This window comes from Lipophrys pholis (genome assembly GCF_963383615.2).
Source record: "Lipophrys pholis genome assembly, chromosome: 11".
In the NCBI taxonomy this organism is placed as follows: Eukaryota; Metazoa; Chordata; class Actinopteri; order Blenniiformes; family Blenniidae; genus Lipophrys; species Lipophrys pholis.
The window spans coordinates 26,813,511-26,835,109 of record NC_137631.1 but is presented as its reverse complement, the minus strand read 5'-3'; the positions used below and the strand labels follow the sequence as shown (position 1 = coordinate 26,835,109).

The 21,599-nt window shown below is 42.5% G+C and overlaps 1 protein-coding gene across 1 annotated transcript in view; it reads left to right on the top strand.

Moving 5' to 3' along the window:
• Positions 1 to 12,230, top strand: part of LOC308117365 (neural-cadherin-like) — a gene marked incomplete at both ends in the record, with an annotated part of 106,218 nt that extends 93,988 nt beyond the window's left edge. The window contains 4 exons of the mRNA XM_080476204.1: positions 1,023 to 1,206; positions 3,031 to 3,281; positions 10,424 to 10,578; positions 11,664 to 12,230. Of these exons, the coding sequence (XP_080332330.1) occupies positions 1,023 to 1,206; positions 3,031 to 3,281; positions 10,424 to 10,578; positions 11,664 to 12,230 (1,157 nt within the window). The remainder of the gene's footprint in view (positions 1 to 1,022; positions 1,207 to 3,030; positions 3,282 to 10,423; positions 10,579 to 11,663) is intronic.
• Positions 12,231 to 21,599: the final 9,369 nt, after the last annotated feature.

The window sequence follows — 21,599 nt, the reverse complement described above, 5'->3', positions numbered from 1 at the left end:
TCGCCTGTTTTCATGAGGACGCTCTAATGGCACTTGCTATAGTGTTGCCACTCTGCCCTTTGATCGACCAGCTGAAGAGTCAAGCCATGATTGAGTGAAATAACCCTGATCTCCTCTGTCACAACGTCTCATATTCTCCGAGTCGTCCTCTCTTCACCTCTTATTCCCGATCGTCTCACTGCACTGCCTCCTTTACTGCTCACATCTTTTCCTCTTTCTGCCTCATCCTGTTCCTCATTTTAGCGTTCTGATTTCTCTGTGAAGTGATTCGCATCATGTGTTCTTCGGTTGGCGTCGGTTACCAACGAACACCGATTCTCAAATCACTGTTGATGTTTTGAACTTTGTTTTTCAAGTTTGAATAATTGTGAATAATCGGATTTATTTTGGTGTGTTAGCAACTGTATAATGAAAAAAAATAAATTAGAACACATACGAAATAAATCAATCATTACAGGAGAGGCAAAATAGACTGGTAATTGGTTGAATAACAGGCTTATTAGGAAGCAAGTTTGACAGCGAGGACACACTGAACGAGAGCGAGGTTCACAGTTGGACATAAAGATAATTTGATGCTTGTCTTTACCACTTGCTGTTGCTTTCCCATTTCACAACCTTTGTTGGGGCTCTAGTTTTCAAACAGATGAGAGTGTGTCAGAGGCACTGATCTGTATTTAAATGATGTGTTAGGCCCCGTGTTTCCCACAGAGTGACTGGAGTAACCAACAGGGAGAATATCCAGAATAGAGACCATTCTGACAGCTCAGCCCGAGGCTGTTTGTGTGTTTACCTGCATGTAAGCACGTGAGCGTATTGGTCCGCAGGCTCGTCTGTAAGTCTGTTTCTGCGTGTGCCAATGCATGTGGATCTGCCGATTTGAGTTTGCGCCCCTACCTCTGTGGAAACGTGTCTCTATAAAGGATTTCGCCCGAGGAACCAGCGTCTTGGCGTGTCTGTTGGCATTATGGAATCTCTCTTTCTGTCTCTTATTAATTTGGTTTTTGGTTTTCTTTCTCCACCAGGCTGCTTGCGTGACCTGAGATTCAACGGGCGCTCCGTGCCTCTCGATTGGGAGCAGGCGTCGGAGGGACTCCAGGTGGTCACCTCGCAGGGCGTTTCTGTTGGCTGCTCGTCGGATGCCTGTCGGAAGCACCACTGCTCCCCTCCTCTGGTGTGCGTGGACCTCTGGAGACACCACGAGTGCAGGTGCACTAAATATACAGGATAAATAGCCCAGCATTTTAATGAGGCCCCACAGCATGCTGGCACGTTCCGTATATATTTACCCATATGCAGACATCCAGAGATAAGTCATGCACTGCACAGCCTTGCTCATATTAAAATTTGTAGTACCAGCAATCAACGCTCCAATTGCAATAACAAACAATGTCAAGACCCACTGTATGTTTTTAACGACAGCAGGTGCTTCAGATGTAAAGTAACTTGCTCACAATGCGGAAACGTAGGTGGGTCACAGTCTAGCGAATGCTATTTATTATCTTGTGGCAGCTACAAACAAGGTCTGGCAATCAACGTTTAATGTTATTGAGGTTTCACAGCAGCAAAATAAAGAGATCTAAGAGGACAAATCGTGGTTGCAGGTGCTTTAGTCCTAAAATAGAATATCAGGTGAGAAGGCTTGTAAATACTAAACGATATATATTCCAGCATGAGGCAACCAAGCACCTGTATTTAGCGCATGAAACTCCAAGTAAACTGCCAAGTAAAAACCTTTTGGTAGCATCTTTTAATCTTTTAGATTTGTGCAGCTCATCTGCAAACAAACAGACAGAAATTCTACTGTCATCCCACAGTCTAACTGGCAGGTTAATGGCGATTCCAAATTGGCCGCAGGTTAGAATATGAATGTGTGTATCTCCATGTTTGTCCTGTGATGGATTAGTGACCTATCCAGTGTCTCCACCTGCCTTCAGCTTGATGTATGACAATTAAAGGTTGAATCTGGAATGCTAATATTATTGCATTATCCTCTGGTTTTTTGGGTTTTTTTTTTAAAGTTTGAAACCAAGTTTTGATGTCTTGTGAAAACTCCTTTTGGCTGACTTTCAAATAGACATAAAAATTTTATTACCTCTTACTAATATATACCTACTTGATGTATTAAAAATCCCATGACTATTTATCAATGACTAATGATAAATGACAAAATAGGGAACGGTAAAACGTTGGTAAATAATTTATTCCCGTGTAATACTTTCATTCGGACGGAAAGTGCATTACTGATGGCTCCGTGCCATTAACCATCCCTTAAGGACAATATGGTAAATGTGCATACATCCGTACTACTGCGACCGAGCAAATTGTCTTCTGTGGAAGAAGAAGAAGAAAAAAAAAAAAAAAAAAAAAGGTGCCCTAAAGCAGACTTGCGGTGGTCTGTGACACACATAGTAACGCAAGTTGTGCATCAGTTTTCTGCATCAGTTGTTGAGGTCACAGTGTCCACCAGGTGGCAGTTAGGCTGAACTCCTCCTGTTGCTCTGTTGGTCTCACAGTGTCTCAGCGTGAGAGAATAGTGCATCACAGCAGTGGCTGTCAGAGTTTTGGCTGCCCCTTTAAACTCGGCAGGACCATTGAGTTTCCTGGCTGTGATTTCAAGACTCCGAACCAGTGGGGACTTTGACATCCATATTCTGCGGTTGCCGCACAGCCTCGGGATATAAAGTGCCGAGAGAGGCAGGGGGCAGTGGTGAATGATATTCTGGGGGATATTTGGTACAAATGTACTGAGGGGGACTGCTACTGCATAGCCAAACCTAACATTTCAGTTTTCCTATCTGTTTTTAGTCTCTTCCTTTTTTCTTTTTTTCTGCAGTCACTTTGTAACCTCAAGAGAACATATCTTTGAATCTGATACAAGAGGTGTAACTCCTGAGGGAATTATTATTTTTATTATATATATATATATACTGTCAGCTTAGGTTTCGTAGTCGGAGGCTGCGTTCCTTTTATCTGACAGCTTCCCAGAGAGTCTCTGCACTTCACGCCGCCGCTGTGTCTCCTTCTGCACAGGTGCCCTCCAGGCCACATGACCAAGGAGAGCTCCCAGGGCAAAGTGTGCGTGTACACGCTGTGCGCCAGCCGGCCCTGTCGCCACGGCACCTGCGTGGCCCACTCGCCGTCCCGCTACTCGTGCCACTGCAGCGAGGGCTACCGGGGACGGCACTGCGAGGTGACGCTGGCCATGTTCCACAACGAGGACGGCAACAGCCTCAGCCTCAGCTCCATGTTCGCCATCAGCATCTGTGTCATGGCCTTTCTAGGTAGCTATGTCGACTATGTTATCTTCTACCTGTGGTAACACTGCGTTGTCATCATCATCCTCGCCGTCGTCTCCTCGCTATGTTTTTTTTTTTTTTTTTAGTCTGGAAAACATGTCTTTAGATGTTTTTATTTCAGTTTTTTAAATGTGTTTTGCCATGCCATGTGTCATTGTCAAGGTCTAATTATTGCTTTATGTCACGGCTTTATCTGTAACATCCACATTTGTGATTGTTTTCCACTCCTCTTTCATTCTGTGAATTCTGTCTGCACACATATCTTGTAGCTGTATTGATCGTTGGAGTTGTGCCAGGATGTGATTTCTCCATGGGAGGTCAGCGAAATCATGAAACAAATATCCGTACATGGGGAGAAGCCGACAGAAAGGGATTGTATGTCATAATCTGTGATTCATGGGGATGCTGCAAAAGTCCCCGGAGAATCGGAGCGATTCGTTATGTTTTTCTTTTCTTTTCTTTTTTTCTTTGCTTCATTTCTGTGTCCCCTGTCTCTTCCAATGTTATGCTCTGACTTCAGAAGTCAATTTCAATCTCAGTCTTACTTTTTATCTGTCCAACTTATTTTATATCCCACCATCCACTCATTGTACTCCCCTCCACGTCGTTCTTTTACCTTTCTTTCCACATTCCTGTGTACATTTCATTTTTTCCCAAGCCAACTTAAATGTGTCCACGTTGTGCACTTCAGCGTTATGTACAGCATACGGAGCTACAATTACGAATCGCACACAACAGGCACAACCCATAAAGTGAGGACAAGTTTATTGCTCACTATTCCCTGCTGGTTGACTCCAGGCTAAGGGTTAAATTTAGGTTAACGTTTGTCATAAAGTTTATTTTGCACAATCCCTCTTACAGTCTTAAGGTTTAAAGTCATTTTACAGTCGCAGGTTTTGCAGGTTAAATGAATTGGTTAGTTTCAATCCCCAACATGAGAAATACACCAATATCACTTGTTTACAGACTGAGTAGAAGTACTTTCAATGGGCTATTTGCCAATACCAAGTACTGTTATGTACACTGAATGATGCAATAATAATTCTTACTCACTTTTATCAATTAGATTCGTTTACAAAATGGTTTTTATTTTCTTGCAATTTTCCTACACTTAACTAGAATACAACAACACTGTCAATATTTACTTGTGCCTCTGAATTCTGGCTTCTTGCCTGCAGATATGACGTAATGTTTGGTGGACAGAATGAAATACGATTCAATATGAGATGGTTTTTTTTTTTTTAATCTACCAGATTTACAATGTCTTGCATATGGTTGGTTCGCGTCAAGCTTTTCTATGCAGCTCAACTGGATTCAGTCAAAAGCAGACTTCCTGTGAATTTTCTACAGAGTTATGCACCGAGCTGCTTCTGGTAGAAACGTGAGCAGAGAATAAGGTCAACTAGACTTGGACATATGTCTTAGGAAGGTCTAAGTGCAGAGATGTCAAGTATATTCTAGATCAGGGACCTTATACAGCACACTGTCATCTTGAGTGGATCAGACTGGTAATACCATAAGAACCTTTACATTTAAACAATATAGTTTTTCTTTGTATACATGATAAAAAAGGTCTGTATTTTCACAAAAACAAACAATTACTAACAAAAGTTACTACAATCTCAACATAAAGCCAGTTTTAGCGAAACCCTCTGGTGCAAATAACAGTGAAATGTCCCAAAAAAACAAATTGCATTATGGATGTTTTTACAGACTCACCCTGACAGCGTGGCTTTGAGCAACACTAGATAGCTTTCATGCTGATGTATCAACTTTGGGTCTTGGTGGGGTTTTTCTTTTTAACTGAACTAAAGTTGTGCTCAGCAGCACTTAGCATCCATGTCACCTAGATTTGCTGACAGGCTAAAAAAATGATTGGTTATCCCTTTAACCACTAATCTACAAGTCAGCTGAGCCTCATGGATGGGTGTGAAAGATACGGCCTGCGGGCCAGAACTGGCCTGCCAGAGAGTCCATTCCCTCAAGACGTAATTAGCCACCTGGGAGAAATTCGGACATTAACTGCAATGTATTTATTGGACCACCAGGGGTGCACTTTTAGTTTGTATTGTGCGGTGAATCAATTACTACACAGATGACAAATGTGTCTCCGTTAAAGATAATCTCGAGAATTTGACAAGTTATTCTGGTCGTACTATGAACTCGCCAACGACATATTTTTTTTTATTTCTAGCTACAAGTGGCCAAATGTTTTTTGCCTTTGAAGATGTAAACCGTGTAAATACAAATCCACTGCAAGATGTAAATGGTACCACACATGGTACACTGAGGCTTTATATTGTTCAAATTGCAGTTCTTTTATTCAAATTTCAGGTTTGTTGTGTGTCGTAAAAGGATAATTCGTCATATGTGAACTTCTTCATGATATATTAATGCTGTTGCACTAAAACAAAGACAGAGATTTAGAGTTCTGCTTATTTATCACATTCTAATGTCATTATTCACTTCAGATCAAATTGTGCGAGTTTACATTTGTAGCTGTTGCTGATCATGAACAACCTCCAAATAGCAGACATGGCTTCTCTTGATTTTCTCCTCCATTGAGGAGCGGCTTCAGGTGTTCGGTGTAATAGTATTAAAGCATTAAATTTATTTATTTATTTATATTTGGGGGGGGAGGGGTTAAGTCTGCTGTCAGTATCCGACTGTTATCAGTGTAGTGAAAAATATTTAATTCATTCAACATCTTAGGGAAAGGACAGCTAACTAGTCTCACTGCACAGTCCCAACCAAGTCAGCACAATAAAGGAGAGAACGCTCTCTTGTAAACCTTAAAACCGTGATGATGGTAGAACACTGGATTAAGGCGTCAATGTGTTTGATTCTTGTCATTATGAGATAACAGAAAAGAAAAAAAAAATTCTGAAGAAAAACGTATGTTTAGCGTAAAAGAAAGAAGCGGCGAATGTGAGTGTGAAGGATTTATCAGTGTGTCTCATGGAAGACGTATCAGCAGATCTGAGGCGCCACTCTGACATAGAAGAGGTCATAAGTTCAGAAATGTAGAGCAGAGACCAGCCGCTGACTGCTTTATGGGTGAGAAGAATTGTAAAATCAATGATTATGGGATAAGGGCGATGCAGAGTGTTGTGCCTCTTCAAAACTGAGCGGCTGAATTCCGTTTTCTGTATTTTTGGGGGGGGTTATGACTGATTCCCCAGTGCACAGTCTTATTGAGGTTGAAAAGTGTAAATACCCAAATGGCCTTCAGGTATAGTCTATTTTCAGCCAACCCAAGGATATGAATATATGCTTTAGTTTTGTAGAAAGTTTTAATGATATTCGGTATCGAACGTAAAAGTCAAAAAGGCGGAGGTCCAAAGCGCCGAGGTCGGCTGTGACATGATATGACCACTGCTAAGCGTATACGGGGACAATCTGAAAAAATTTAAAAAGCAGAGAATTAATGTGAACCTTGAGGAATGACACTAGAAGGTAAAAAAAAAAAAGTTCACTTTTTGGAAAATCGACAATGAGCCTGAGTTTATTCTTTTTGTCTACACAGATGTTATTTTTATCTTTAAGTTCTCAGTTAATGAAGAAAAAATTATTCAGTTTCAGTAAAATGTCAAATCAGTTAAAAAAAGACGAACTATTGTAGAGTTTGCGGTGACATTTAAAATGATAGCCAAACCTATAGAGTCAACACAAAGGACAGACAAGCCCAAATGAAGCAGGAAAAAAATTGCATAAATGTTAAATCAGCCATCAAAACTCATCATCTAATTTATTATTCAGCTCTGAACTAGTTTACTACTGATGATACTGTGCCGCTGGTATAAACAGTCTCATATAACTGCATAGTTGATGGTCTCATAAGCCGTGTTAAGTTCTAATAGGATCAAGATTCAATATCTGCCCACATCTGCCGCCGGCGGGGCCTTTTTAAATGTGTATGCATCGATATTTCCACTATTGTGTCAAAAAAAGATGGACGATCCCCCTAATTCATTGCTAAGGTTGAGGAAAGGGATGTGTGTACTTTCAGATTCTTAGAAATTATGAGCTGTTTATTTCTTCCTGGTTCTCACAGAGATGGAAGAGCAGGCGTGTGTGCTCGGGCAGCTCGCATGTTGCCGCGCTCACATCCCTCTGCAGGGCCACATTGCTGTTTATGAGTCTTTCTGTCACAGACGGCCTTATAAAACGCTTGGGCAATTCAATACACTGTCCCGGCTTCTATAACTGACTCAACATCCCCTCCAGGGCATGTGGCTAGTATTGGGACATCAGTTATTTTGACACCTGAGAGTGAAACACATAAAGCAGCCTTCAATATTTGATAATGAATTCAAAGATGATGAAGTGTGGCCATGGCATCATTCATGAAAATTCATGTGTTGCTTGCAATGCTAACTAAAAGAAGGTGCAGCTCATTTCATGTAGCCTGTCCACAGGAGCCGACGAGACATTTATATTCAAGGCTTCCAACTTTCTTTTTCACAGAAAAGTCAGATTATGAAAAGCTCACACTGGTTAATGCATTGGAAATGAGAATGAATCTTTCTCTGAGTGATCGGGAGTCCTCCTGGATGAAGGGAGAAATCAAAATCAATCCAGTGTTCGAGTTCGCTGAGACGCTGGTAATACAGTTTGCATTTGTTTAATGATGACCCCGCGCACCACAGGAAGCAACGACCATAAATACAGACTCGCGTGCAGCACGTGCACACGCACACACACACACACACACAGCACTAACCGGGACTGCTAGCTGGGTGCTAAATTAAAGCGGGACTCCCGCCCTGCCTCCATGTGCATTAAAAGTTAAAGTGATCATCCATTATTAAGTTTTACATAAGCCATCATAGGCCGATCAGCGAGTGGGTTCAGCGAGGTCTGTTGACAGAGCCAGATGAGCCGGGCTCGGACCCGTCCTCATTTGTCCTGCATCGAATCTGACTTTCTGCCGCTTTTGATGAATTGGTGTGAAATGAGCCACCCATATGGGCTCCGAATGCTAAACGATCATGTAAAGTGCCTGTTCCTTTCATTCGCCGGGAGAGTTTTTTTTTTTAAATAAAATATTTTTCCAACTTCATCTTTCACCTGTGTCATTTCCTCTCCTGTCTTCCCGTCATACGTCTCACAGCTCATTTCTTCTCATCATTCACCTCTTGACTGGCGCTACAGGTGAAAGGGTTAAGTATCTTCATCAAGCTGTGCTGGAGTTTACTCCACTCTTCATTCATAATGCACAGTTCGGTTCGGCTTAACATCGTAATACCCTCTTCATAGCAACGGTTAGAGGGCAGAGAGGCAGCGGCATTATGGATTGATGAATGGCTGCAATGTGCGTTCTGCACTCTGAGTGAGATTGATCTCACTGGACTCTTGTTGCACGCGTACGCACACACACACACACACACACACACACACACACACACACACACACACACACACACACACACACACACACACACACACACACACACACACACACACACACACACACACACACACACACAATACAACTTCAGGCAGTTGTGGCTGTAGATGTCGGGGTCAAGGCCACCGGCTAGTTTGTGTTTACACTGCATCTAATTGCGTGTTTGCGCAGTGGAGCGGGCGTGCTTTCGCTCCACTGCGCCAAACCCCGACCCAATAGAGATGTGTTTAATCTCAGCTCAGGTGATGTTGCGTTTTGAGGTGTGCTCGCGCCCGTGGGCAGCTGGTAATTCTGGAGGTGAGGAAGAGGAGGAGGAGGAGGAGGAGGAGGAGGAGGCCCAGCATGTGGCTGCCCCATCAAGATTTCTGTTTTTCTTGTGTGTGTGTTTGTTTGTTTGTTTTTTTGGAGCTTCAGCGTGAGCAGCGAAGGAGCCAGGTCAGCTGATCAATACTGCGCTCCACCTCATACTGCGCACGGTCAGCAGAGGATTGACGCAGAATACTTACGATCTCTCTTTTTCTATCTGAGCCGCATAGCAATGGGAAAAGGTGCAGCAGCGGAGGAGTTGAAGATGAACCAACCAGTGAATGAATCGCAACGACTCTTAATTGAGATACACTTTTGGTTTGGTGAAGAATAGCTCTCTGGGAGTTGTTTTTCTGTCTTTGTTTATGAGTACCTACCTGTTAGTGTGACCCCAAAAGAGTCGTTGGAGCATTATTCTCTTTCGAAGCAATTACTTTAAAAATCCAGACTAATGTGATTACCCTGCATTTCTCTGAAGATTTCCAATTAAACTGATAGTCAGCCTGCACCAAATAAACTGTTCTTGTTGAAATGGATCCCGTCGAGCAGGAGAGATAAAAGCCAAGGCCGTATAGAGGCCAGAAAAAGGGACTGGGAAAACAGGAACAGTGTAAGGACCTAATGAGTGAGGAAGAAAAGAGGAGCGACAGAAGGAAGCTTCAATATCACGACACAAAATATATATATATATATATATATATTTTGGAGATTTAAAATAAAAAACTGAGTCAAAGTGTGAACTAGTAAAAACAGATAGTGAAGAAAGAAAAGAGAGAAAGGAGGATGGCAGATGGGAGAAAAATATTGGTTGAGATTAATGGACTTTAAAGGTCAGTCCAGCATGTTGTATAATTCAGCACACAATAGCTGTGATTGATGTGTGTGCTTTAGGACCTTTTCCTCCCCGGCTCCCGCAGCATTCCTCTCCGCGTTCTGCCGAGCCACTGAGGCTTTGAGTTTAAGCTGGGAGGAGCACAAATTCAGTTAATAGGTTTCCGAGGAACTGTGGTCTTTGATAAGACAGGAAACAGTGAAGAGGCATCAAAGGGAATGGGTGGAAAGGTGGTAGCGTTTCGTTTTGCGTGTATGTTCCATTAGTATGTCTTCACTGTGCAGTCTGGGAAGGTAATCAGCCTTACAGGACACATCAGCGTGAAGGAAAACCGCTTCCCAGTCATGTATTACTGGTTTGCGTTACCTACTTTTTCCCCTATTTTGCATTTATACCATTCATACAGCCGTAATAGTATTCATTGCCATTGACTGCTAATGTCATAACTTTCCACACCGTTGTCTGTTTCATTTACACGCATCAATGTGTTTGTTTTGGGGTTTTTTCCAGCTCAGAGTCTTATTCTAATTATGTGAGAGTCCTCCCTGCTACATTAACCTGCTCTCTGGCACCCCTCAGTGTTGATGCTGGGCCTGTTTCTCTACTCCTGCTGGAGGAGACACAAAGGCCTGAAGGAAGGAGTGTACCATGTGTCTGCGCACCACGGCGAGTGGGAGGACATCCGAGAAAATGTGCTCAACTACGACGAGGAGGGCGGAGGGGAGCAGGACCAGGTAGACAAGCACAAGCGCCGACATTTAGACAAGCAACGTGAATAAAATTTTTAAAAAATTTTAAATGTAGGCGGTGCACCTCCTTAGCTTCTCCTCTTCATGTTTGTGTGATGAAATAGCATGAATTTGTTTACACCAGGAAAGTGTAATTGAGATGAAAAACCTCCAAGATAGGAAACCGCAACTACAAAACAGCTACAAACAGCTTTTAAACTTTTAAAGAGAAAGAAGAGTTAGAATAAGATTAAGCTGCAAGCATTTTTTTTTAACAAGTATATCTTATTGAATAAAATAAAAGTGCTCTCTATTTGGATTTCCAATACCCTTGTTAGATTAGTTCTGTAAGTCTCCGGTCATTTTGCAACGCATACCCTGCAAAAAGTGCACAGTAAGCAAAAAAAACAAGAAAAAAAAACTTTTACCCAATTCACTGTGGACATAAGGAAGAAAAGGAAAAAAAACCAAGAAATAGCCAAGAGAATAAGAAGCAGCACATCTCTTTGCAACCAGGTCACAAAAGTGAAAAGGCAGTGGTGCGAGAATCACCTCGTGTACAAAGCCTGAACCTTCAGGTGGCCAGTGCACAAATACCTGAGCAATAGGAGTCCCAGTGGGAGGTCAGTATTGAAAAGAGTGGCACCGAATAGTTTCCAGCAAACAGTTGACAGAGGAGAGTGTTTGCTGGTCTCTTGAAATAAAAACGGGATATCAGTTCCCCGGAGATTCGGGATTGTGAGTCAATTAGCTGGAATTAGGAAAGTCGACACCAATAGCTGTTAATGCCTCCGTTTTAATAGTGCTGGTAATAGCAGTTTTCTCCCCACTGCAATCAGATAATTAATTACTTGGCTGATCAATGGTGCTGTTGTTGCCAACATCTCTTCCTACACAGTGGATCCACCTCTTGTTCGTCTGAAGAACCAGTACATTCAGGCTTTCACTGAGCCACAGGCGTCTAATTGGTGTCATGTGGCAATGTTGTTCAATACCATCTTTTACATTTTAGAAAAAAAAAAAAAAGCTGGGCTTTGTGCCTCTTCTTATCTTCTGACCCTCTGCTTTTGTTTCTGTTCTCGGCCTCCCAGAATGCCTTTAACATGGTGGAGCTGCAGCGCTCCCTCCAACCCAGCCCGGCTCAGTCGCTCCGCTACAGCTACCCTCAAAGCATCATCTCCTACCCACAGACTAAGCTTCCCCAGGACAACAACAAAAAAGGGATGTGCAACGGGGACGGCAACGCGGCCATTGCTCTGCGCCTGGCCATCCCGCCTTCGGAGACGGAGACCCTGCCGTCCCCTCTGACCTTCCGCCGCTCGCAGAAAACCCTCTCCTTCTCCAGCCAGGACTTGGCCCGCTACCTGTGCGAGGTCATCAGGGACATGGAGCACCCGGAGGAGCTCGGCGCCATGACCACGCCGCGCCGTCCCTCCAGGAAGGAGCGCGGCCTGGCGGCGGTGCGCTCGCTCAGCTCCCTCAGTGCATCTCAGGGTTCAGAAGCCAGGCTCCAGGCGGCCCAGAGCAACCGGCTCGACAGGTTCAAAACCCTCCGGGCCGTGGTTAGCGATTTAAGAGGAGACTCCAAGAGTCCGGAGGGGCAGAGAGACAAACTGAAGGAGAGCAGAGGGCAGCTGAACTGTGAGAAGAGCGGCTGAGGCTGAACTCTGAGAGCCAGAACTGATGGTTGCAAGAGAGAGGGGGGTAAAAAAAACAAAACAACATGCGTCAGAAGTCGATGGTGGAAATCCAAAGGGAGATAATTAAATGTGAAATATTTTGAGACTGGGAGGTTGCCCAGGGTCCATGTGAAGTCTGCTATAAATGTACTGTATTGATGAAACTTTGAACATTTATGTTCTTTGATATAAAAGATGTTTACCAATGAATGATCAGATGTAATGTATTGTTTACTTGGCATTGCACTGTACAGTATTTACTCCACAGAAAGCACTTTTTTGGAGGCGCCCTGTGTCAAAACTGCTCATGTCATAAAACTCATAAGAGTAATGTCTGCAAGTAAGACGGCAAATGAGTTTCCCGTGCGATAACTCGACTCTTTCTTGCTGTTAATGACTCATGAAATCATTTATGTGACAAAATGATTTTTGTTTCATTTGTATTATCTATTTCTTTGAAATAAATTAATATCTTTCATAATATTTCAAACCTCATCTTGTTCAAACACAAATTCATATTAGTGAAGGCACAGATGTTTCCTCTTTGAAGATCAAGCCATCTTTCTTCATCAAAAGCTCGTCAGTGAAGTAAGATGTATGTCAGATTTTCTATTACCGACGTATGAAAAACGGCTCCTTCTTTTCCTTTATTGCGGGTATTATTAGGACGACAACACTGATGACAAACGGGAACAGCTGTTCTTGTCCCGTTCAACTACGAGCAACAAGAGTCTCTGATGAGAAGAAGAAAGTCAGTTTGGGGATTAATCATTCATGTCCAGAGCCTGTAGCCTCCTGACCTGAGCTTGTGGGAGTCTCCAGTATGAACTCGGAGTGAGGGCTTCCCAGCAGGCCGCCCTACATCCCACCTAATTGGTCGGCATTACTGGAGTTAAACAACTGTGACACTGGAGCGAGCCGCTTGGGAGGCACAAGAGCTGCTGCGTGCGGCATGATGAGCTTCATGTCTGTTTCTGGGTTGTCCGCTTCTGCATACTTGGAAAAAAAAAGAAAAAGAAAATCATGATTCATGTTAAAATATATATCAGTGGTTAAGAGGATGCTTCTAATCCCAGCTGATCTTTAGGGTGTCTTAACATTCTGTATTCGTGAGTGGTATTTACATGATGTGTCTGAGAGAACTCAAAGACTTTCACGATAATGTGCTTCTTCATGTTTATATAATTGCTAAATTACACCTCATTTTACTCGCGTCTTCAAACGAACATGCAGTTGCGTGAATGCACACTGCCACCTATTGGCAGAATATTGAAATGAAGAGCCGCTCATTACTCCAATTTCAGAGATGATCTCCTCAGAGCACCCTGATGGGATTACCCACTGTGGGATCTGAGGATCCTTGAACAAGTTCATGGTTATCTTCAGCATCAGGAATTGCAATTTAGCTCTAATAATTCTACGTTCATCAAAAGTCGTTCAAGGATTGTGTGCATACATGTAAGTGTAAATTAGAATTGCTAATTCCTTTTTCTGGAGTTTCCTTTTCTTTCTTTTTTTCTTATATATATGCAGTAAAAAAAATAAAATAAAAAAAAAAGCACACAAACATTTATAGAACACTCTCAATTGGAAATAAATACAAATGCATCTTATGACCTGTTTGCAGGTCTTCGACTTTCTTCAATGTCAGGAGATTGCTTATGTTTTCACAAACAGCAATGAAAGTCCAGATTTTTAAAACCCTCAACCTCCACTCGCCCGGTGTTGCAGACTGTTGGTCAATATTCGGTGTATTCCTGCGCGACTCTTAGTTAGGAGGGTGCAATACGTTCTTTAGAAATATATACAGCATTGCTCACAGCAAAACTACTCCCCAATAAATAAAGCATCACATCAATAATTTCGCTGGGTGCAATTTACCTTTCAGCCTTTAGAGGTCAGTCTAAGGCCATTAGAAATAGCAGCGTCATAACAGTAAGTGTATAAACTCACTTATTTGTTTTGAATTGTACAGAACCAGTTGGCGCATTACGTTAAATGAAGCACAGAGCTTTTCCAGTCTCAACTGAACATCGAATGAAGTTTTTGAATCTACACAGAAGGTAAAGTATCAAGATTTTTCACACCTAAATACCAGCTATATGAGAATACTGTCATTATCTCAGCCCTCTTATAAAACACTGCTTCAAAATGTGTTATGTCATTTGTTTACTACTATGTTGTTGCACTGGTGTTGTAATACAAAGGGGTGAATTGTTACTGACCCCAGAGCTTTGGGTCAGTTGGGACAATTCCTGGGGTTTAATATACCATAGTTATAATCGGGTAAAATGTAATATACATGTGTGTCTGTGTGCATGTATTTGTGTTTATCCATCCATCTTCAATACAGCTTTTTTTTATTTGCAGGGTCGCAGGGCGCTGGAGCCAATCCCAGCTTGCTATGGGCAAGGGCAGGATACACCCTATTCCACACAGAAAATACCCAAACTGGACTCAAACCAGGGGTAATTTCGCTGTGAAGTGAGAGTGCTAACCACCACACATGATTTCGAACCATGATAAGAAAAAAGTACATAACAATTAGAACATGTGACATATGAAATAATGTTCGCATTCCAAATGCATTAATAAATGTAGCGTGTATAAAAAGTCGAAGCACAGATGCAATTATGTGATCCAAGCTTAAAATAATTCAATTTAATGATATATCTGTTAATTGAATGCATCATTTTACATTTTACTGCAGTTTGTTATTGCAGTGCTGAATATTGTTGTTTGTTCGCTTTTTAACCTCACATGACAATGCAAATGCACATTTGTCGTCTCCCTTTTCAGTCGGAAGTGTATCCACATTTATCTTTCGCAGAAGTTCAAAACAAAGTATGGCGTTTCTGGAGTAGATTTACAAACCACAAACAGGAAATTTAAAATGTGGTGTGACACGTATCGTCAATAAATGTCAAAACTCAAGTTGAAAAATCTGAGTTTGATATGAGCTGCGTAAGCTTAGGACTTATCCTGAGTGGTCTGTTCATTAGGGACGCTCTAAAGTTATTCTTTAACTTCATGGAGTTGATAAAATTCAGGTTTAAATTCAACTCTTTGACTGTGTTGGTTATTTTCTAACCTTAAATCTGTGTTGCTCATGCATAGCATTTTGTTGATTGAATTTGAGAACGAGATCCTCTCAAGGTACGTTTCACAGAGAAAAACAATAATTTTACACGAGCAACCAAGATGATGGTGAAAAGAGAAAACAACAACAACTCCCTTTTAACAAGAAGAAACTTGCAGAACCAGCAAGAAAACAAACAGATTTTCATCAGAAATCAAGGTAATTCTCTCGCCGCAGACTTCAGCAGACTCAGATCATGAAATTAAGGAGATGAGACAACAAAGAGAAAGACATTCAAGGCAGTTTAGTAGCACCACAAACACTATCCTCTGAAATGACTTTACACTTCAATCACCACTTTAAACAAAATCCTCACGCAAATGCAGAGCAGGAACAAAAATACACATCACGATTGGAATTTTACTGAACGTATCTGCGCTGGTAAGTTAACAAAGTGGCTTCAAGAAGCAAACTTCTTCCCAGAAGCTTCCTGGACAAGAAAGACATTTAGAAGGGAAAGTAAAAACACAAATAAACAAAACAAAAAAACCCTGTCGGCTTCTCAAACTCCACTGCAGTAGCCCACTCAGGTTAAACCATGAACAGGATGAGCCAAATGCAGAGTGAAAGAATCCCCAAAGGGATCAGTGAAGTAACTTTAGTTTTGATATTAATGGGAAAATAGTTTTTGTGTGGCACAGAAGTACTTTTTTTTTCTTTTAAGAGAATATCCAAAAGTGCATTGTGGAATTCAAATCTCTCTAAAAGCAAAAGGGAAAAAAAAAATTATTGCCAAGTTATGGCGCTTGTGAGTGAATCAAAACAGGTTTTTCATTGTATCTTGATCTCGTCAGAGAAACTTGTTTGTGTATTTATTTTCAGCAGGCTGTATTATTGTAACGGTGTGTTTACAGTCCTCACCAACACAAAGAGGGTGGAGGGCACCACCCCTGAGCTTCAATCTCTGCTCTGCTGCTGTGTGTCAAAGGATCCACTTTAAAATCTGACTTCAGCTCTATAAAGCTCTGAATGGTCTCGGGCCTAAATACATCTCAGATTTTCTTGTAGAATATGAAACACCCAGACCCCTGAGGTCCTCGGGAGGAAGTTTACAGGTGAGGTGTTCCCAGAGTAAGAAGAAACAAGGTGAAGCAGCTTTTAGTTCCTACGCTCCTCACCTGTGGAACAAACGTCCTGCTGACACACTCACTTCCTTTAAATCAGTACTCAAGACACTTTTATCTGCTCAGGCTTTCCATTAAACAATAGATTTGAAAGATTTTATCACCTTTATCTTAATAGCATTTTTACTTTATTCTCATTTTTAAGCTTAATCGCTTTTTTATGTATCTTTTAATCGTTTATGATTAATATTCTTTATTGAACATATTGTCTTTTTTCCTTCCTCTCCTTTCTTTTCTTCCTTTTTTCCCCTCTTCGTTTGTTTCTACAGCACTGTGACTCGCCTTGTGTCTGAATGGTGCCACATGAGTAAATTTGCCTTGCTATGCCTCGTCATACAGAGGAGTTTTACTGTCGTAGGTTTAACACGTTTGACGTGTCTTCAAACATGAACGGGATCTGTAAATCAACAGAGTCTTTCAAACCCCACAAAATCCTCAGAATGAATGAAAAGGGATTGCCACTTTTAACTCGCAGCCCATTTAAAGGACGATGAAACCACTGATACACCAAAGTCCACGTCCTCAGATTGTGCAGAATGGAGAGGGTGGGAGGGGGAGTGTGAAAGGAGGAGGAGGAGGAGTAGGAGGAGGAGGTGGAGGAGGAGAAGGCGCAGCACCGGGATGCGGAGTGTTTGATGTGACAGCTGGAGATTGTAAGAATGAGGGGTGACACAGAGCTGCAGCTTCCTCAACCCTGCGTCGGTCACCCAGCCAGCCTGTCAGTCAGTCAGTCAGTCAGTCAGTCAGTCAGTCAGTCAGTCAGTCAGTCGCTGGCTGAGATTCCAACTCTGTTTACTCTCGTGTTATTAACGTGTGTGTGTGTGTGTGTGTGTGTGTGTGTGTGTGTGTATGCGTGTGTGTGTTCCTGCGTGTTTATCCTCGGGCAATGGATCTGGGAGAAGTGACAGTGTGGCGTGGCCCTCTGTCAGTCGCCCAGTAAAGTGGCATGCGTGTCAGCTCTCCTGACAGACGCTCTCATCCTGCCGGCCAACGACGGCGGCTGCAAATGTGGGACATGTCTCGTGACAGAGCGACACAGCCTACACGACAAGTCGGCGTGCAGACAGGACACGAGCAGTCAAGTTTGATGTGTGTGGGGGGGCGGGGGGTCACCGCTAAGGGCCCCGGCTCTCGGAGGGTGACTGAAAGCTGCAGTGATCTTTGCACAGCTGGAGACGCAGCAACTATGCTACACCTCACATTACAGGCTTTTGTTTTTGGTTTTTTTCGGTTTTGAAGGAAACCTGTTTCTGTCAGAGAAGTGCTGAGGTAGTTCTTAAATGTGCTGTGCATATCTTGTTAACATCAAATGAATCATCGCCGCACTATGTGACATTGCTGTTAACCAAAAAAAAAAAAAGTCACTGACTGGGAAGATTGACAGTCTGCACCTGTCTTAATATTGTACTGCTTCTCGGAGAGCAGAATTATACAAAACAGAAACCGCTGCTCATATATGCGACGGGAATTCAAACTGTCACAGACTCAGATGACATATGGTAGATCAATGAAAAATCAATTACAGCATTGTCTTTGAAACAGGAAGCAGAAGAGTTTGTGTACAGTCATTATAGCTGGATAGACTTCCCCTAACTCACACATAAAAGGTATCCATGTTAAAAAAAAAAAAAAAACTGTCCACAGATTATAGAGGCAAGAGATTTTTATTTGACGTCTTTGGGAGTGAAGATGCAGTACTTTTAATATTACTGGCCAATAGTTTTTTTTTTTTCCTGCTCTTAGCAGGTTCCCCTTCAATATTCAGATATTTCTATACTATATCTGTGGACAGAGGAGAAACGCCACACGTGCAAGGAGTACACAGAGAGAACATGCAAACCCCAGTCCAGAAGCTGGACGTTGTGCACAAAGAAAAAGCCGTAAGATTTGTAGGATGCACACAAAAAAAGGGTTTATTCTTCCTTCAATTGCCTTAAATACTACGGACATGTACGTTTTTCTTCCTTCACTTTTTTTTTTTAAACCACTCCAAAGTAAGCAAAGATTCCAAATGATTTTATGACATTATATGTGAAGTAAATGTTCAACAAATACTCCTCAAAGAAATTATTTTTGCTCTTTTTGGTGTGTGTACTTTGCATTAGTAAACATGTTCTAGTAATTCAGTGTTAAACATCTTTGGATTTAGAAGCGAAGCTGCTGCACCTTCTTCTGAGGTGTTAATAATGAGAGGAATATTCAAAAAAAAAAGCTATGCTAAAAATAAATAAAAGTCTGTTGACACTGTTTATCCAATTAAGATTCCTAAAAGAGGGGGCTGGAGTCAATCCTACCCACAATCCTGACTGTGGGAAAAGGCTGGGTATAATCTGGACGAGTCAAAGGCCTCCAGAACGAACAGCATCAGGTGGATGGTTTTACACTGTGGGAGGAAGCTGGTGAAAACAATATGATGCACAGGGAAAACATGCAACCCAGAGAGATCTCAACTGGATTCGATTGATCTGAATTTGCTCCATCTGATGAGAATCAAACGTAAATCTCCCTCTATATATATTTATATGATTTTAAGGACTGTCTGACATGTTTTACACTTTCCCATCATGCAGTTTGGATGGCTTACCCACAGATGGCACTCTCCGCCACACCTGAGCTGTGACTCACGCCACTGATCTGTGCTCACTTCACCATCCCCAGGTTTCTCCTCAGAGTGTGAGGTCCAGTACTCTGGCACTGAGCTCTGCAAGGCTCCACCACAGCCTTCCAGAAATCTGCTGGCCGCACTTTATCACTGACTGTATTAGGAGCCTTTAATGGCACAATTGTGATGGATTCCGCAGACCGGCTGAGTTATTGATCGCTCGTCCTGGGCTAAAGCTGCGAATACTCAAATAGTGACCAGTCACATCCAGAAATCATCTTCCCACACAAACTTTATCTTAGAGGATTATAAATGGCTTCTGGTCTGCGCCACAGGTGGCGCCGAGGATTGACTGAATATCAGTGGTGGAATTACATAACCGATTCTTGGAGGTGTTCTTGGGTTGAATGTGGCCGTTTGTGGCTGTCAAGGAGTTTGTCCATCCATCACCGAGGAAGAGGAGGGCAGAGCTGAAACGCGGCGGTGGAGAGGAAGAGGGGGAGAAACAGAGGGCGCCTGACAGATGGGCTTAGTGAGTGAATCATTGACAGGGGCCTGCTAACGGATGCCGGCTCCATCAATACCTCAAAGCCTGTGTGATGAATTACTGCAGACAAACAATGCTGAATAAGCAAATGCGTTTTTTTCTTACCAAAGCCAGGTGAAAATATTGGAGTTTCTTTTCAGAAGCTCTCAAACAACGAAACACAAGCCGTACATATGTACTTCGAGGATGCACAAATGATATTCCATCCAGGGTTGCTTCAATTCTTTAACTAGTTTTTATTCACCATTCTATTTTTGTATTATTTTATTGGATATTACTTGAGCTTTTCTGCACAGATTATACTATGTCTTCATATTTCTATTTGCCAATCTGAAAAACTTATCCTGAAGATACAATATGAAATCTATTTCAAGTTCAATTCTGAGTCGAAAAATACATCTAAAAAAAAAAAAATCTATTTGATCTTATTGGTTATTTAATTAAAATAAAAATACTGACATTTTGCGGGAGTAAACTTTTTAACTGTGTATTTTAAATAACAATATTTCTGTATAATTTGGTATTATTTACTGATTCACCTCATCTGGGTTGATGTGGTTGCACTATGAAGGAACCACATAGTGTTTGTCACTGAGCTGCTTGTTGTGATGGTGCAGCGGTTGGCACTTTAACCTCACTGCGAGCTGGTTCGAGTCCCGACTTCCGGGCTTTTCTTCGTGGAGTTTGCATGTTCTCCCTGTTTAAATCTTCTCAGCATGCTTGGTTTTCCTCCCGCATTCGGGAGGAAAAAAAATAAAATGCTTTATTGTGAGTGTGTGTTTGCCCTGAGATGGAAAGGTGATGTTTACCTTCTTTCTCCCGTAGCTATAGCGAGGAAACGGATAGAGTATTTCCAACCGTCTGGATTCTTCAGAATTCAGCTACAGCATTAAAGGACAGTTGCACTTGATCCCCACTAATAACTAGTGTAGCGAAATCAAACTTAGGATTAAAAAATAAATACAAATCAGGTCACCAAACAAAACAAAACAAAACAATGAATGTTCCAATATTTTTGTCCCCGCCGTATTTTCTGCTAACAGGGAGCAGCCCCCGCCCCCGCCCCCCCTTCTTGTGTCTCCTCCTCCCCATTACTGCAGACAGAACTCCACCAGGTGCTGCTGGAAACAATGGCTGGCCCATACAGGGATCAATGCCAGGCCACTGATGGGCTCTCATTCCTTCACCAGCAGACGTGATAAATGACATGGCCCATATGTTTCAGCAGCCGAGACTCTCGCCATCAGCCTCCTTTGTCTGCGCATCTAAAGGGAGTTCTGCTTTGAAAAATGCAATGCGCATAGAAGCGCAAACAAAGAAAACTTAAGACGCGCACGTGTTTTCGTCTGGAGCCAAGACACGGCGTATCAACCGCGTGCTGTTGTTTGGACAAGGGGCGATAGCAAAGACTTGCTAATTGGAGACAAATCCCCAATGTTTAAGAGCTGATCTGAGCGACTACACTATGTGATCCTTTAAAAAAAAAAAAAAAAAAATGATTGTGTATGCTTTCTCTGTTCCTCCTCCTCTACACTCTTCTCCTTGGCAGCAGTAAATCCTGATGTCTATACAGGTAGCGGTGCTCTGGCCCCTGCCGGCCGTGTCCCAGGTGTCTTGTCAGCTGTCAGAGACGTCCGACAGCAGACAGCGATGGCATGACCAGCGGGCCGGGCCGTGTTGGACGGGTCAGCCGTCAGCGTTGTGGACAGACAGGCATGTGGCAGTGATCTCGCGGTGACGGGCTGTCAGAGCCGCCGAGAGCCACCAACCAGCACTCGCCCCCCTGTCATCCCACCTGACTACAGACAGAAGGGAAGCTCTGAATTCTCAACTTGCCACATGGAAGCCGCCGCTTCCTCCCCGCCGCTGTACAGTCCGCCCATTGTGGCTTCTGTTATTCAGCAGGTTTCTTTATCAGGGAAATGCACCGGTTGTG